This window comes from Drosophila serrata, unplaced genomic scaffold (assembly GCF_035046125.1).
Source record: "Drosophila serrata isolate PLE 108 unplaced genomic scaffold, ASM3504612v1 contig_221, whole genome shotgun sequence".
NCBI lineage: Eukaryota > Metazoa > Arthropoda > Insecta > Diptera > Drosophilidae > Drosophila > Drosophila serrata.
This window is the reverse complement of record NW_028257119.1, coordinates 69133-88423: the sequence shown is the minus strand read 5'-3', so window position 1 is coordinate 88423 and position 19291 is coordinate 69133. Positions and strand designations below refer to the sequence as shown.

Genomic DNA, 19291 nt, shown 5'->3' with positions numbered 1-19291 from the left:
AGCCGTAGTCCTTTTAGATCTTCTTTCGAACTTTGTCAAATTAATTTTTTAATTATTTACGAAATGTCCAACCAAATTACTTAATTATTTTTTTTTAACACTTAACGTGTACCCGATATCCATTTAAGCACATAAGATAAGGATTTTACATTTAACCTCTTATCTTGTATGAACACTCTATATTCAATATAATTTCACATATATACATAGTTTAAAGAATTTCATTGAGTTTTATTTACTTATAGGGTAAAGATGATGCTAATAGCGTAATGATGCTACCCATTGAAGCTACGGAGTCGACTGAAATAAATAGTGGAACCGATGAGATCCGGCGACGGAAACGGTCGGTAATATATCAGGTAATTTATTGTTTTTATTAATTCGAATGGAACTACAGTGAATCAAATGGATTGGTTAACAATAAATATACGGGATGTGGATTATTGCGCCTTAATTATTTTCCAATATATTTTAAATTGTTCTATACATTTATACATGTTTCTAGGCATTTATAGATCATTCGTTTCACAGATATTAATATGTAATCTCTATAGTGACCAGATAAGTTTATAGATTAAAAATTTTTTAAATTATTCTCAGACATTCGCGACAAACTTAGTTCATACGATTGTACAGTTATGTAAATAAAACAGAAACCTTTCCGAATGGAGCTTTTAAAAGCCTAATTCATTCTATTGCTACACCTTTTCTCAAATGCACATCGAAATTTAAACAACCACTTACATTGCGCTAGGTGACTTAATTCGTTCGACTGATACAAGTGCAGATCGTAAACAATATTGTTTTCGTGATTTTGTGTATCTGAGATAAAGTAAAAAAGTTTAGATTTTGTGCGTCCTAATATTAATATGGTTTTCATAGGGATCTGCACCAAAACATCTTTTCCAGGTCTACCGCCCTTACAGTCCACGCTAACTTCTTTAGGTTCCATTCTAGGACTATCACAAACCAGTTAGAAGCTTACCAGCAAAAATCATAGTTATTGGAATATTTGCTAAATAAAAGAGAACGAAATTATGGTGATCGAATGTGACTACGGCTTACCAAATACCAGTTAAGTGATTTTTATACCCTTGTAGGGTGTTATAATTTCAGTCATAAGTTTGAAACGCAGTGAATTCTTGATCATCATCAACAGCCGAGTCGATCCAGCCATGTCCGTCTGTCCATTTCTACGCAAACTAGTCTCTCAGTATTTAAGCTGTCTGAATGAAACTTTGCAGTTGGTCTTCTATATACTCTTACTCGTATATATGTCTGAACGGGCCGGATCTGGCGGATCTGATAGCTATCATTGGAACAATCGGAAAATTAAAAAAAAAAAAAACAAGAAAAGAAGCTAACTTCGGAACGCCGAAGTTTATATACCCTTGCAGATAGAACTTCGATGTCTAGGAATCAATAGAATATAAATCTATATATATATATAAAAGTCGTGTCTGTTACACCACTTATAACTCAAGTACGGCAGAACAGATTTAGATGAAAATTGGTAGGTAGGTAGCTTAGAGCCAGAAGACGGAGATGGAATACTTATTATCCCGCTCGACAGAAAAGCGGGAAATCCACCGCTGATATATAGCATTTACTACAAACCATTATGTCAAGTAGTCGTTTCCAAACATTTAAATTGGATACAATAAAATAAATATAGGTTTGGCATTTGTCTTTAAGGTGGTAAGTTGAAATGTGTTAATTATGTGGATCGTGCATTTGAGGTTATAGTCCAAAAGGACGACGTGCGAACGAACATCATCATCAACAAGTGTATTCACAGAACTTAAGCGAAGAAAGAAATTATAATAAGAGAAAATTCCCTATTGAGTCAACGCGTGAGGACACGAAGATCATTGGCATCATACAATCGATTGGCATTCCAAAATGATCCCTCTGAGAACTACTGTGATGATGAAAATTTAAATATTGGACCAATGACGACTATATGCCGATATTGCAATGCGTTAAAGTTCCATAGGGACACGGCGGGATTATGCGCAAGTTGAAAAGTTAAACTGGATCCATTACTTTTCAAATTTAAAAAAAAAAAAAAAAAAGTTTTTCATTTTTTAATCACCAAACGAAATGTTACATAAAGCGAAGCCATCTGGTGGCGAATCAGAGTTCGTCAGGTTTCCTAGTTATATAGTTATGTTAAAAAAACAATGAAGTAACCTGCTTTCATTTCAATTATTCATTCAAAACTGCAAGTCTGTGAATGTAACACTGTAAATATATAATGTATTATTATATAATGTCGTTTATGGGACCCATATGATATAATTGTCCGATTTTAGTAAAATTTGACATAAAAATGTATAATAATATAGAATGGCCATATCTTACATTTGATGAGAATCTGTTAAAAACTGATCATTTCTAATTGTATTAATTTCTCGGTCGTTTCTATGGGAGCTATATGGTATAGTAGTCCGATTTTCATAAAAGCTTACACAAAATTGTAGAAAAACATGAAATAGCTATAACTTAAATTTGGTGAAAATCTGTTAAAAACTGAAAAAGTTATAATTTTTAATGGTATTAATTTCTATATCGGTCCTATGGCAACTATATGATAAAGTAGTCCAATTTTTAAAATTTTACACAAAATTTTAGAATAATATAAAATTTAATTAAATTCTGTTAAAAACTGAAAATGTTAAAAATTATTTTTTGTTAAAAATTTTCCTGTTATTCCTACGGCAGCTGTATATAAATATAAAATATATAATATAAAATTTAATTAAATTCTGTTAAAAACTGAAAATGTTAAAATGTATTTTTTTGTAAAAATTTTCCTGTTATTCCTACGGCAGCTGTATGATATAGTTGTCCGATCCGGCGAGGAGTCTTAGTCAATTATTTTGGCAGGATCGGAATTGTTTCTTTACCAAATAAGTGAGATGCACACTTATAGTATTAATGTCAACATGCGCTTGAGTCCATTAAAACAGCTTTAAATTTTAGTTGACTTAGACAAAAGTGTAGATGGAATCAAAAGCAATTGCTAAATGTCCTTTGTGTGGAATTTACCAAGCCCCTATGCATTCATGTCCTGTGCGAAATTTATTTTAACAACTACTTACCTTACTCAACATCAAAAGAATATGAGGGCTTTCGCGGATAATTAAAAATAATAAATTTTCTTCACATTCGGCGAATAAGCCAAGTTGCGCAGTAGTTTAAAGCCCTGCCCTTGATGTATCATATTGTAACGAAAACCGCCAGATTCGAAGAGTCCGCGATATTTGTAACCGTTGGCAAAGCGAGAAACCGCGAAATCCCTTATAGGCGCAATTATGATTGCTTTTTGACAGCCAAGATGCCTGGCCTCTCTAAGCGCTCTCGATTTCCTTCTCTTCTTCTTACGGACGTGTCCGGGAAAGCACGCGTCTCTGATCACTAATAAAGACAAGCTAAGTAATAACCACCTTTCCACATGGAGCCAGTAGATTTGGACGAGTGAGTGGGTCAGACCGGGTTCTAGGCAGCCACACCTATTAAAAAGTTCCGCTCGGCTTTCTATAGTGAACTCTGCCCGTGGCCCAACAACAATCACGACAGAAATTCATTACATTGGTGCCAGGTGTGGGGTCACTAGGGTTTGCGAAAACCCTGACCTATGAATATGCCTAAGAATTCTGCTCGCCACCGCCGTCAGGCCTCACCCAAAGGTGGTAAACAGGGAGAGCTGCGAGATGGAGTCGCAGCGATGGACGCCGTGGACCGAGCCGTCGACCGCTCATTCCGGCGAATGGAGCAGAAAGTGGACGCGTTGGATCAGTCGCTGCACCTTAAACTGGAGCAGAAGTTTGAGCAAATGTGGGCGACTTTTGAGAGGACTATGCTGGGTGACCGTTCTGGAAGCAACGGCGGCCAGCCGGTCCGCCGTCGTGGTAGCATCCCGCCAGCCGGGAGCGATCGCCATTCTGCGAGCACCCCGCGTATAGATGAGGCATCGAACGTGGGCCCCGGACAGGCGCGGCAGGTGTTTAATCGAGGGATGGATACCGGGCCAGGTGCAGCACCAATCTCTGCGCTGCCTACAGCGTGCGACCTAACCTCACATTGGGGATTTTCGGAGGTGTCGGACGCAGAACTACCGCCCACCTTCGACGGCACCCGTCCATGGCCGGAATTTCAGCGCCTCATAGACGACATGGCCGAGGAATACCGCTGGTCAGAGAGGAAGAGGTGCCGGAAGCTGTATACAAGCCTTCGAGGGCGCGCTCAGCGCTTTCACGCCACGTATGACGCCGTAACCGCCGCTATGCGCGAATATTTCACGGTCGGCAAGCATGCCGGCTATCACGCCTTTCATAATCGGATGCAAGGACCCCGAGAGTCCTTCGAGGACTTCGCAATGGAACTGGAGCGTTTGGGAAGATGTGTCCTGGGCGAGTTACCACCCGCGTCTTATAACAGCATCATAGTGCAAAGCTTCATCGATGGGATCCGGGAGACCGGATACCAGGTCCCTATCATCAGCAGCAATCCACGATCGCTGACCGAGGCTCTGGACATAGTCTGCCGCATCGAAGCACAATGTCGACGACGCCCAGCAGCCGCCGTGATGACTGTCGCCGCCGTGCCTGCAGCCGATCACATCGGCGCACCCCGAGGAGGAAACCGAGGCCCGCACAGAAACGAAATGACCGGCCCAAGCTTCTCCCGGAGTCCCGTGTCGTCCTCGGGAAACTAACTGCCGTCAACTTCTCAGGGCGGAGGTTTACATCCCACCCCGAAAGCCCCAGCGAGTATCCGCTCCCTACGTCTCCTACCCCTCTTCATCAACGGAATAGTGGACCGGACTCCCATCTCTGCAACCCTTCGCCGCACCTTATTGCGCCGCCGCCGCCGCCCAATGAGCAACCTGGCGCCCGCCACAGCCTTTCTCCTAAGGGAGTCGAAGCTGGCCTGGCCGCCATGCTCTCGCCGCCGCCGCCCGAGAGTGCCCCCCGTCTCAGGGCGTAGAGTCTGCCGCTATCCAGAATACCGCCACGCTGCGCCGACCAAGAGAGTCGTCGAGCACCCCCAGAAGAACTGTCATAACGGGCCCCCCCTCAGAGGAGGCGCAGGCCGCCCGTTCACAGTTGTCGCAGGAGCCGGCGCCAGGCGAGATCGCCTACCGCCCGCCGTTCTGGAACAGTATCTCCGCCGCCAGCCGAGGAAGAGGATTCGGACCTGACCCATGTGGACTCCATCTTGAGCTGTTTGTTTGCCGAGCGCCCACCTGGAGAACCACCACCCACCCCCTTAACTGCGGCGAACCGGAGGAAACCTGGAAATCCTGACCCTGAACTTCGCGGGATCCAGCCTCCACTCAGTCAAGCTACGTATACGTGTAGTGCCGCTAGTGGCCCACATTTACATTGTTTGATGTTTTTACAGAAGCATCCGGTACGCCTCATCGTCGACACCGGTGATACCGTAATGCCGTTTGGCTTGATCAACGCGCCAGCCACCTTTGAGCTATTGATGGACGGATTATTCTCCGGTTCTACACGGAAATTCACCCTGGTTTAACTCGACGACATCATCGTACACTCTCGTACCGCCGATCAACACCTCGACCACTTGCAGCAAGTCTTCGATAGATTGCAGAACGTAGGGCTGGAGCTGAGCCCCAACAAGTGTCGTTTCTTTCGGACAGATGTTAACTATCTGGGTCACAAACCCGCAAGGGTTTGTGAGCGTGCCCAGAGAAGGTTCGAAAAGTCGGATTAGATTGGACCCGCCACCGTCACTCTGACCTAGTGTACGAGATCCGCTTACAGAGGAAGCGTACCACTAGGACCGTTCATGTTAACCGCCTGTCACCATATCTGGACCCGAATCCCGAATTACTCGGCCAGAAGCCTCGAGTCTGAGAGGGGGGTAATGTAACGAAAACCGCCAGATTCGAAGAAGCCGCGATATTTGCAACCGTTGGCAACGCGAGAAACCGCGAAATCCCTTATAAGCGCAATTATGAGAGCTTTTTGACAGCCATGATTCCTGGTCTCTCTAAGCGCTCTCGAAAAGCACGCGTCTCTGATCACTAATAAAGAAAAGCTTAGTAATAACCACCTTTCCACATGGAGCCAAGTGTAGATTTGGACGAGTGAGTGGGTCAGACCGGATTCTAGGCAGCCACACCTATTAAAAAGTTCTGCTCGGCTTTCCATAGTGAACTCTGCCCGTGGCCCAATAACAACGGACAGAAATTCGTTACAATATAATGACTGAAATCAATTAAGTAAGATTATACACCGAAGGTTTGGGGAATCGAACAACGAAGAAACCAATAGAAGTTACTGAGAAATACGTCTCTCACGCGGCGTTCGTTACGAATGTAAGCCCTTTAAGCACCATTGATAGAACGGTTCACTCTCTCAGCTCCGTTGGGTATCCGTTTTGCTATGCAATATTTCGAAAAAAAAGTTCGTAAAATCACGGCTCCTGAATTGAGCATACAAAGATTTCATTCCGCAATATGTAGATAACCTACCCTTTAAAATGTTTCTTGGACGTTGGACGTTGATGCACTAAGGTCAGTACATACAAGTGGCCCGTATGACACCAGGCACGTGCCTGTTTGGGTTAGGTGTTAGTAGGCGCGATGGAAAATATAGGACAGAATACGAGGAAAATTGACTACCGGCGTGCTGCCAGATTGTTAGCTTGCATGCTTACTAAGTATGTTAATATCAAAGATTTTAATTTGGGAAGGGAATCTACGTTAGAGATTAGTGTGTACAAATCATTATAATTTGCACATAACACTCTAAAAGGTTCATGCAGTTCAAAGGAGGTCCTACAGTGGCGCAACACTAATGGGATATAGGATCTAGTGGTTCTACATGGTACATGGAAATTCAGCTGACCCAACAAGTCAGCACTTTCCACATCACCATGGATAAGGTTAAAAATAAAGGTTATCCCTAGCATCGTTCTACGATTGGCTAAGGACGGCAAGTTTATTAATAGGAGTCTACTAGAGTAGGAAGGTAATCTTTGGTTTGCATCCCAATTTAAACCGCGTAGAGCGAAAAGTAAAAAGTTCTTTTGAACCGACTCAATGCGTTTACTATGGACGCCGTACTGAGGGCTCCAAACGCAGCATCCATATTCTAGGATAGGACGAACTAAGGAAGTATATAAGGATTTAGTAACATAGGGGTCATTGAATTCCTTCGACCACCGTTTAATAAATCCAAGCACACCCCTGGCCCTATTCACCATAGACGAAATATGATCAATAAAGTCAAGTTTTGGGTCCAAGCGGACGCCCAAATCGTCAAAAGAATAAATTCTTTCCAAATATCAGCAGTTCAGCGTGTAAGTATCAAGCTTAGGAGCGACACGAGAGAATGTCATTAGCTTGCATTTCGAGCCATTTAAGTTTAATAAGTTTACACGGCACCAAGTTTGAAAATTATTAAGATCTGTTTGTAAATCCGACTGGCAGGCAACGTCATTGTATTGCACGCAAAGCTTGACGTCATCCGCGTACATAAGTACTCTGGAGTTAGTCAAGACTTTGGGCAGGTCATTTATGAACAATGTAAACAATAAGGGTCCCAAATGGCTTCCTTGCGGGACACCAGATGTAACCCTTAGAATATTGGATAAATTATTCTTAAAGAGGACCTTTTGCGTCCTGCCATTCAAATAACTAGAGATCCAATTAAGAAGATCACTTGGAAAACCCATTGAATCGAGTTTTCTAACGAGGAGAGAATGGTTAACAGAGTCAAAAGCTTTACTGAAATCAGTATAGATTACATCTGTCTGACAATTATTATGGAAGCCCTTTATAATATAGGAAGAGAGCTCCAAAAGATTTGTTGTTGTTGATCTTCGCTTAATAAAACCATGTTGACATGGAGAAATAACCGATCTACAAAGGTGCTGTAAATGAGGGGTGATAATATTTTCAAATAATTTTGGGATGGCCGACAACTTAGAGATTCCTCTATAATGGCTGGCATCCAATTTGCTACCTTTTTTGTGGAGAGGAATAATAAACGATTCCTTCCAAATAATGGGAAAGTGGGAGGTTGCTAAGGACAAGGTAAACAATTTCAGAAGGGGATAGCACAGGGCGTCGGCACAATACCTGAGCACACAGCCAGGAATTCCGTCGGGACCTGGCGAATAAACTGGCTTGACACGATGAAGATCTAAAAGGAGAGAGCTTTCGTTTAGGCTAGGACAGAAAATTAAGTTCGATTTGGGTATGTCGTAGGAATAAGTCTGGTATATATACGAAGAGCTAGAATAGGTTGTTTGAAAAAACTGCGAAAATAGATCGGCTATTGCCTGATCATTATTTGCGGTAGTATTTTCAAATGAAAGCGAGGAAGGATTTGTTTTAGGTTTACGTTTAGTGTTAACGAAATTATAAAACTGTTTTGGGTCCTGTGAGAACTGGGCCCTACAACGAGTTAAATAGTTTTTGTAACACTGCGCGTTCAGCACGGAAAAGTTTGACCGAGCTGATAAATAAAATGAAAGGGCAGATTGAGAACCGGTGATTTTAAATTTAGCATACAGTCTAGATTTTTTATTTTTAAGTCGGCTCAACTCTTTAGTAAACCACGGCGGTTTATTCGAGCTTGGCGGATAATATAACGGAACACATTCAGTAAAAAATGAATTCATGTCACTGTAAAAAATATCAACGGCAACTGCCATGTCAGTGCACATGTATAGATCGGACCAATTGAACTCGCTTATAAAATTATTCAGCCGTTCAAAGTCCGTTTTGCGAAAACATAGGACTTTATTGGCTGGACGGTCAGAAATATGCTGTACGTCACACCCAATATCAAGAGTCACATCGAAAGTTGGATGATAAGGATCTTCGGGTTGCGTCAGAGGCGCCACCCTTGCTAAACTGACTCTCGCAGGATCAGAGACGAAGCAAAGATCGAGCAAGCGCTGTAAGGAATTTCGAACATGGTTGACTTGAGACAGCGAAATGTCAAACAAGCCAGCGATAAAGTCATGTTGTGTAGGTGTATTGAGAGTATTGGTGGAATTATTCGAGCACCAAATAGCACCAGGGATATTAAAATCTCCAAGAACTACCAACTGGTCTCTATCCAAAAGTCTACTGGAAACCATCTGAATAGCGGAAAGGTGATTCCAATAAATAGGAAGTTCCGACAGTGGAGGTATGTAGGAACAGGTAATAAAAATTGAGCTACCTTTGATAGATAGCTTCACACAGAGGAATTCAACATCGTTGCATTCCTCGAAGGTTAATAATTCTGACGTGAGTGAGGAGTCCACCGCTATAAGAACTCCACCCCCGCGTCTGATAGGGCGATCTAGCCGATATACCGTGAACACAGCTGGAAAAACTTCGGAGCTCAGAATCTCCGGCTTTAACCAGGTTTCTGTGAGCGCAATAACCTGAGATGCAAACGAAAGGGTATCAGAATACAAGTTAGGAAGCTTACTACGTAAGCCTCTTGCATTCTGATAGGAAATACCTAGGGAGTGGGTTAGTTTTTTTGGGTCGGGATTGGCCTGGGAAGAGTTATTCCTACAGGCCGCTTTTTCTTTTTCTTCGCCTCGAACTCCTTAACAACTATGTACTCTGGCCAGAAGTTGGGAGAGCAAATAGTGTTAAAGACCTCGTTAGGGACATTTATCTTGAAAGATGAAATGTCCCTTGCGTAAGAAAATTTAAACTTTTCCACCTTTATCTTAATTTTTTCGGCTCTGGTTTTGCCTTGTATAAAGGCGAGAACATCTTCCGATGTTTGATCAGGGGAGAGCCGCGAGACAAAAATATGTTTCGTTGGTGGAACAGCTATAAGGGCTTTTGGCAAGGCAGATTGGTTATCTGCCGTGCCATTGTCGGCCGGTATTCCGGGCCTAACACCCTGGGTAGATAATGGTGTGTGCACGGGACTTTGAGGGGTCAATATTTGCGACCCCCCAGGGGATACAACAGAAATCACCGGCGGTACGGACACTCCCGCTGCACATTCGGATACCGAATCTTTCCTAGCGCTCGATCTCAGCACTCTTGGAATTAATGCTGAGGTCGAGGGCTGTGCCGTGGGAGGCTGCTGCTGAGAGCCTGTTGCGGGTAGTTGGGGTCCGTCTACATGCTGCCCACCAATAGCAGTTTTTTTGCGCCTAGGAGACTCATTTAATAGCGTAAGGCTATTAAATTGGGTGTCCAGCGCCAAGAACATATCAAGAGTTTTACGAAAACTCGTTAAAATGCCCTTAAAACCGCTTTTGGTTTGCCGCATGAAAGACGTCATTTCCCTTTCTACATCGCGACAGGCCTCACAGCAGTAACGCAGGCCGATGTTTTTCCTTACATCGTCCACCGTCCGAGCTGCAACTCCAATACACTTGGCGTGCATGACGTTGTCGCACAGCCAGCAGCCGATTGTAAGGTCACCTGCAGCAATTGCCTTTTTGCAGGTTTTAACAGAACAGACAATGTTTGAGGACATTATAGCGACTTACCACTGTACTTTCAATTGAAAAAAAAAGAACAACAGAGTTATGAAGAAAGAAGCGAGAGCGAGAGAGCGGGAGAGCGTAATAGATTAGATAAGATAAGAAGTGCAGCGGCACAACTTAAGCGAGAGAGTTGGAGAGCGTGGGAGATAAATAGATGAAACGTTTAGCTGTTGCGACGGCGCAAACAAAAGCTAAACGAAGAAGGCACAAAAAGGAATTCAAAAAATGCAAAAGCTAGCACTAGCAGCACAACTAAATTGGAGAATAAAACCAATTATATACACAAAATTAGGATAGCTGCATGCACACGCGAAGTGAACGGGAAGTTATAAACACAAATTAGAAAATTTAAGTTAACCCCGGTGGTTAGATTGAAACTTTAACACAAAACGAGAGCGCAAGAAAAAAACACGTCCGTTCACTTGGAAAGATATAATATTCTAGTTGAAAAGTGATCATGCAACCAATATTTCTAGACCAAGGCTTGGTAGTTTCAAAGAAAATTTATAATTAATGGTCTGGAACGTCTCCTAATGTGGTACGTAATCACGAGAGCTGATAACTATATTTCGCCAGCATAAACGACCTCAACGTCTTCAAAACAAGGAGCATTAGGGTTCATTGAAAGATACAAAATTGATCATCTACGACTTGAAAACCATGTATCTTTAACGACAAGAAAATATTTCAAAGGGCAGAGTACATTTCCAAACAGAATTCACTTCATGAGATTTAAATTTCGGGACGGATTTACAGGTCTGGGCAGCATTATCACCAATACTCTAGTTTTAACACGCTTCACAAGCTATTAAAATCTTGAATGTACCTTCTGAACTTTTTGATTACCAAAACTACAGATACAATGCCAAAAAGTTTAGTAACTGTAAACATACGATTCGCTTTCATATTCTGCTTTTAAGATGCGAATGCTATATGATGTTTACAGCTAGAATCATTACATAGGGGCTAAATCTACCCACACCATATAGTGAAGCCTCACACTTCATTAAAAAGGTTTTATCATAACTGGGGCAAACGAGACAGGAGCACAGTATAACTTAGCTCTGATAGCATCAAAAGACTATTGAGCCAATTTGTCCCATTCAAATGTGTCACATATTATTTCTATGAGATGGAAATTAATATTGAGATATGAGTCGCTGATACCAACCTGTAATTCCAATAAATCCTTTTAACTGTTTTTGGGTCTAAGGATATCTAATGATAGGACGATCTAAAGAACAAAGTAAAGATTTTAAAACATAGGGGTCATTGAATTCCTGTTAAACAACTGTTCAACAACTGTTAAATAAATAAAAGCACAGACTGCAGGGAACGTACGTGTTTTCTTTCATCTCGGGTTTCTCCAACGCAATCATATTTGATCGATCTCGAATTGTTCATTTTCGTCTGTAACCCTGTGTTCTTTTTCTCTTCAAATCATTTAGTTGAAATAAAAAGACATTTACTTTATATATACAAAACTAAATTAATTATGCCTTTGCTTTGGGCCACGGGCAGTCCGTCCCGGATCTTCAAGAACCCTGGCTGCATCACTCGCGGATACATGTTCGCACCCAGGACCACAGAGATCTTCGCCGGTAGTCGGACAGCTCGTCGGCTAGCACTATGTACCGGAAGTAGGTCCGCACCGTGTCGCTTAATTCCCGAACTGGAGTGCAAATACGAACGTGAGGCTCGCGGATGCGCTCTCCAGGGGGCGCGGCGGACGAGAGGTGGTCGAAAGCCGTGGAGTGGCAGACGGAGGCCGGAAAGCGCCTAAAGGCGCAATGGCGTTCCGCGACCGGCGCGCATGCCGACGCGGTTGGCGCGAAGTCAGCGGTTACTTAAATAAGTGCGACAACGTGTGATGATCTTGGCCGCACGTTTTGCAACAGTACCCTCGCCGACACGCTCTGTCAGTATGCTTGTGATCCAGACAGCTTGGGCAGTACTGACGTCGGATCATTGGAGCAGGATGGTGGCTAGTTATTGTGGGCTAGCGGACGCGTTCGTCGGAAGGAGGACTACCTTTGCTTAAGGGCGCTTGATGAGTCCCCGTGCAGTACGGTTGACGACCATACGGACATGGCCATCGGAAACACCGCATCGATTCTACCTAACCGCCATTCATTGGACGGAAGGTTGTCTTCCCTGACAACCCCCATATCAACAAAACGGAAATCTCTCGAAGGGGCCCGCCATTTGTTCTGCTTATGGAGTTCCTTGAGATATATTCTTTCCACCGCAGCGGAAACTGCTGCTGGAGGGCCTTCAGGTGTTGCTAACGATAAATAATGGATGTGGTATCCCCCTTTATCTCGGGTTAAACCCTAGCGAGGAGGGGCCCCCCAACAAGAAAATGCTCAGGCGTGCCAAGAGGTCAGCAGGGTCTTCGGACATGGGCATAATCGAGCCCTAATTGAAGCACGCTTCGATCTCAACCAAGAGCGTGAACAGCTCTTCGTGGACTTATAGAACGGGGTCTTAAAGCTCTTAACGCCTGCCTCCCACAGGCCTTCCATATGGGGGGCTCCATGGGGAATGAAAGGCTAGATAAGCTAGTAATAGCTATAGGCACCCGTCACAGCCCCCTTAAAGCTTTAAAGAAAATCAGGGGCGAGTGCGGCAGCAGCCCCTACGAAGGTATGGGGCATCCTCTTAGGGACACAAAATGGGCGAGAGCGGCGAGAAATTGCTCTGTCTTAGTGGAGAAGCACACGAACACATTGTAATGAGACTGGCTTGGCCCGTGTAGGTGTAAATGTCGATGGGAACGGCGTAGTCCATACCGGTGTAAGAGAAGGGACGCGAGAACGACGTCCGTCTCTCATGAAATACGTCTGCAACTTCTTCTTGTGGATGACACATACCTTACACGAATAGCTGACACACTTGACCAAATTCCTCACCCTCGGAATCCAGAATCCGGAGTCAGGCTCTTTAAGTCCCTTGGCTTAAGCAGCTCAGGGGCGAAAACTCTGCGTTGCGTTGCAGACACCAGGCGTTTGGCCGAAGCTGTCAGGGGTTCCTCAGACGGAATCTTGATCTTCCGAGCGCGCTGGAGGAAGCGGTGGACATAAGCGTGGACCCGGAACGCCTTGTCGAGTATGGAGAAACGATCAAGAATGAGCATTCCGGTGGAGCATTCGCGACGTGGGCCTTGACTGCTCGCTTCTCGAGCTCAGTCACGGGGGAGTCATTGCTTTGAGCGGACATGTGCCCATTTCTCCACCTTGGTAAACTGGGAATTCTTGGTCACTCGATTGGATACAAACGTTGTACCAGTGACACGCCGATGAGGACAATCGTCTAGTCTGTCCACAGTGTAGGGTGAACGCCGACCCTGGCATTTCATGAAGAACTTCATTGGCCATTTCGGAAAACAATAAAGCTCCGCACAACTCCAACCGAGGAAGAGACACCGTTTGGACTTGGGACACTCGCGTCTTTGCCTTTAGCAAGTTCGTCATTACTGTGGACCCAACCTCCACGCGTAGGTAAATATTGGTGCCGTGCGCCTCCTGCGAAGTCTCGCAGGACCCGTGGTGCTCGATTTTCAAATGAGGGCGGAACGCGACCCATCGAGCAATGCGGACCTGGTTGAGCGTGGAGTAATTCTATGGGAAGTCAACCCATCGTTAAGAGAAATTTCGGGAAAGGACGTATTCGTACTCTAAATCCTGGAGCATTTTGGCAATCTAGGATAGGACCTGACGCTTCATGAATGACGATCCGGAGTTCAATTCTGGAGTAATAAAAAAAACACGGATCTCTAGGAAAGGGCGCAATTGACTTTAGAAGTGACAGTCTTAAATTCATAAACGCGGATTTCCCCATCGGATATGTGAAATAGGATACTTTGAAGAGAAAAATGTTTAGGGTCTACCCAAATTTGCCGAAACATCTTGTTGATGTCAGATGTAAGATCTGAATGGTTAGGTCGGACTGTAAGACCTCGCCTGCCTGCAGAGATGTATAAAAATTAGCAAAGTAAATGATGTGATTCTTTTACGGTATGTACTAAGCGCACTACAATGTTGACCGGAGCACCAGGTAAGACTACATTATCACCTGCACCACTTGTGCGGCATATTTGGCATGTACTGACGCAAGTGGTGCTTCATTTTTTTTGCTGCACATTTGTTCGTCAAAACAAAGGTGGACATATTTTAGCACAAAGTCAAACCGTGGTTCACCCATTTGATCCGTTCGCGCTCATCACGTAGCGACAAGTACTTTTTGATTGCCTGGAATCTGCTTCGGGTCATCCAAGTTTATATGGGCTTGAGCGTATTTTGGCTCCAGTAGATCTTCAGATTTGGGTAGCAAATGGACATGAACATCAAAATACCTATGTAATGGTGCATCTCATCAGTGTTAATTTTTAACTTATTGTTATTATCGTCCGTTAAAGCTGGACACGATATTCATGATTTCCGCATTAAATAAATAACAGTTTAAAAAACTAAAAAAAACACGCTTTTATAAATAACCGAACTAAAGAGAAGAAAATAATTTATAATTACAAACAAAATTATTAAATTCAGAGTTAAAAGCGTGGGGTGCATACCTTATTATTATTTCATTTTTTTCTTGTTTTCTGTAATTAATTATACCAATTGTTGGTTTAACATGTATTCAGTTCGACTATTGCTGTGAATTTGTCATTTAACTGATATAAATATTGCTGTCACTACCCTTCAGTACCAAAATTCCTTTCCTGTCTGGTTCCTGGTGTCATGTTCAAAAAACAAAAACAAATCTCATGTGTGTTTCGGTAAGAGAACTCCGAAACAAAGTAGGCAATGAAAATTCTACCTGTGTTCGGCTACTGCCGAAGTTCTGACTTCATATTTGTTGTTGTTTTTCGAAGGATTCGGAGCATCGGCATGCAACCGACTAGCAAATTAGACAGAGATGGAAATGGTGGAAAGGGGGAAAAAATGTGTGTCAAAAACTAAAAGTGTATCGGATCGACATCAGAATACCCTTTTTAGAATTAGTTGGAATGTTAATAAATATTTAAGATTTTATTTAATTGATGTTTACTAATTTTATCGTATGGTATATTGACACGTATTAAGAATTTGCTTTAGGCAAAGACAAAATGTTCAAAACGAAAAAATCTGCCTTGTGTTAGAATATTTACAAGGCATCGCTTGGGTCGGCTATACCCTGGCACGCGCCAGAATTTTCGGTCGGCTATTTTCATATTTGCTTTGCTTCTCCATATTCCCGTTGCATTTAAAGTTGACGTGTGACAGCAATTAGAAGTGCTTTTTTTCAATTAAATTAAATTCCAAATATTCGGAAAAAATTTACAAAAGGTGAGTAGAGTGATTTCTTTTTCATTGCAATTTATATATTGCACTATTGGGTTCGGTGTTTATTCAGCGCATGTGCAAGTCCATTCGCGGCATCGGCATAGTACATACATATACATACATATGTACATCTATACATAAATTTTGTGTGTTTAAATCTACCAATCTACCTGCTCATGCGCGGTAAATGAATGCTTGTGAAGTTAAGCATAAAACATACGCCATAAACACCATTTAATGGAATCCAATTGTGCAATATATTTATATTTTAACACAACATAAAAAGACAGCACTTAAAAAAAATATGATTTATACATATACATAAATTTAAAAAATTGCATTTCTACAAAATATAATGTTTAAAGTGATGGTGTTGATTGCGAAAAAATATTGTTAAGAAAATATTTAAAATAATGAAAAGTAAATAAAAAAATAAATAAAAGATAAATGAAAGTGAATTGTGTCATGACAAATTTGTCAAATGTCAAATTTTATGAAATTAAAGATGTATCTATTTTCCTTTATTTTATATTGCATCCTTTCCTCTATTTGTTTTTATTATCGTTTCTCTTTGCTCTCGTAAACAGTGCAGTGGTCTGCTTCCTAGGTAGCTCGCATTCAACCCTTTTTTTTTGTCTGAGAGGCGCATTCTTGAGAGAGTATTATGTTCTCTCGAGAGGACCTGCTCCTAGCATATAATATTGAAGGGGTCAGTGGGAAAAAGAAGTTAAAAGCCTTCCCAATGTTCTTTTCAATTTTAATATATTAATATATTAACTGATTTGCATTTTTTTTCTTTACAGAAAGTATTTCCAGCTTGGAGAACCAGAACCAGCCAGCAGAGAAGGTCCTGGCGCACGCGTTAAGTTGCGTTAAAAACAATAATAGTAAAAAGAAGAATAAAAAATAAAATAATTAAATATAAATATATGTATATTGATTTTTGTAATATTTTATGGAGGGGGGAATAATACTGAAAAAATACCATGGGATTCATTGGGGAATCCTGGTGTATTTTTAATTGTACTCCGTTGAGATTCCTGCAGGAATTCCTATATGATTCCTACGCAAATTCCCCTACGATTCCTTGCTGAGTCCGCCTGGTATTCCTCGGAGATAAGTGTCCAATTCCGCTGTGAATTCTCCTACAATTCATAAATGATTCCTAAGCAAATTCCCCTATGATTTCTTGCTGATTCCGCCTGGTATTCCTCGGAGATAAGTGTCCAATTCCGCTGTGAATTCTCCTACAATTCATAAATGATTCATAAACGAATTCCCTTACGATTCCTTGGTGATTCCTATCTGATTCTACTATAAATTCACCTACGATTACTGCCTGAATCCGTCTCAAATTCCTGTATGATTCTGTTCAGAATCCCTTCCGAAATTCCCCTCTGATTCAGGGGGGAATTCGTGTCGAAATTCATGACAAATTCCTAGCAGGATTCCTTAATGATTCCCTAAAAATTCCTCAGGTAGTCCGAATTCAGGTTTGCTAACGCCTACTGTATGCAGATTCCTGGATGGCTTGTATGAAAGCTCCCTAATGATTCAGGATGTAGTCTAGAACATTCCAACCTGATTCAGACCTGAATCCTAAAGGATTGGTACTGAAGGGATTCCAACCTGATTCAGACCTGAATCCTAAAGGATTGGTACTGAAGGGTAGTTCGACTATTGATGTGAATTTGTCACTTGACTGATATACCCCTTCAGTACCAATCCTTTAGGATTCAGGTCTGAATCAGGTTGGAATGCACAGCGGAATTGGACACTTATCTCCGAGGAATACCAGGCGGAATCAGCAAGGAATCGTAGGGGAATTTGCTTAGGAATCAGGTATGAATTGTAGGGGAATTTGCTTAGGAATACTATAGAAATTCCTGCAGGAATCTCAGCGGAGTACAATTAAAAATCCGCAACGTTTCAATACATACGTGACAAGATATTCTACATTCTAACCTAATAATATTTTGTAAATATAAGAATCATATAAATATATGTTTACAGAAATTCATTTATCATTGTTTGTAACAATAGTTAAACATGTACTTGGCAAAGCATTGCACAGTGAAACTGTTATTTGTAGGTTCTTTCGATATTTTCGTAATTCATAGTTGCCCTTAGAATATTTGGAACATTGATTATTGATGCACCACTAACTCTGAATTTAGTGATCTTGTTTATAATACTATTGCTCTGAATTAATTAATTTTGCTTGTAATTATAAATTATTTTCTTCTTTTTAGTTCGGTTATTTATTAAAGCGTGTTTTTTAGTTTTTTTTTAACTATTTATCTTCTATTTTTTAGTGTGGGTACCTTTAAATGCGTGTTTTTTTAATTTTCTAAGCTATCAGTTATTTTTGTATTTTAGTTCGATTTATCAATAATCAATTTTTGCGGACATGTAATTATGAAATATCTTACGAACTATTTCATAATCTCTTCATTTCATTTAAGGCCTCTTTGTTGCATGGGGTTTTTCCTGCTAACTTTGAGCAATCAAGTTCTTCAATGCGAATAGCTCTGTCTCTTTTACTCCTCTACGGAGGATCTATAAAATAATTTATCAATCCCGACGATCCTAATCAGGGTAATGAAAATTTTGTATCAAAATATTGCATTGTCATCGGTCCTTGAGAAGTGTGCAAAATTTTAAGTTTATCAGATATTAAAAAGTAGAAAAACAGCTCTAGTGGAGTTCTAATCTCGTTTATTTCTGCTGGCAGCGAAAAATCGCCGCGAAATGCTACATTGTTAACTTGCAACTGCATACTTTTCTCTCGCCACAGAATCTTACTCGAATCTTTTGTTATTGATTCAATGTCTTTGTAAATAAAGCTACTTGACACTTGTAGGGAGAGAATCGTTTTGTCTCCGGGGCGACTGGAGTGTGGATAATAGCCTCAAATTGACTGACACCTGACCGAGTTAGTCTTGGCGAGGATCCGGATAGTATATCGACGGACTCTTCGCTTTTTGCCCTTGGATTGGCAGCAGTATCCCTTGGCTTCAATTGAGACGTACGCGGAGATGCGGATTGGGAGCTGTCCAAGTGGATAGAGGGGTTCGGACGCGGTTTCTTGTCGTCTCCCGTGGGCATTCTCGGAATCGAACGCTGCTGATCAGTGCTTGTCAACTGTCGAACGGGACGGTCACACTAATGCACTATCTAGATCGGTAAAAGGAGATGACCTACGAAATTTAAATGGAACTCGGTCTCAATGTATGTCACTCGGATCCAGGAAGCCGGTTGAAGCTCTGCACATGCAGCGAAGAGGGAGCAACACACCCGAAAAAGCGGACACTATTCAACGAGACTTGTTTATCTGGGTTTCGAAAAGTGTGCTCGGGGTATGGAAAAAATCAGTTCATGCAATGCGTACGACGACCAAGGGGAAAAAATTCCGTCGCGCAAAAGCGGACACCGATGGAAAACTAGAAGGAGGGATTAAGAAACGGAGT

General features: G+C 42.0%; 1 protein-coding gene across 1 annotated transcript in view; it reads left to right on the top strand.

Annotated features, from left to right (window-relative positions):
* Positions 1-19291, top strand: part of LOC147644194 (uncharacterized) — a 70099-nt gene that overhangs the window by 11517 nt on the left and 39291 nt on the right. Inside the window, exon 5 of the mRNA XM_086829846.1 lies at positions 246-359. Coding sequence (XP_086685972.1) covers positions 246-359 — 114 coding nt within the window. The remainder of the gene's footprint in view (positions 1-245; positions 360-19291) is intronic.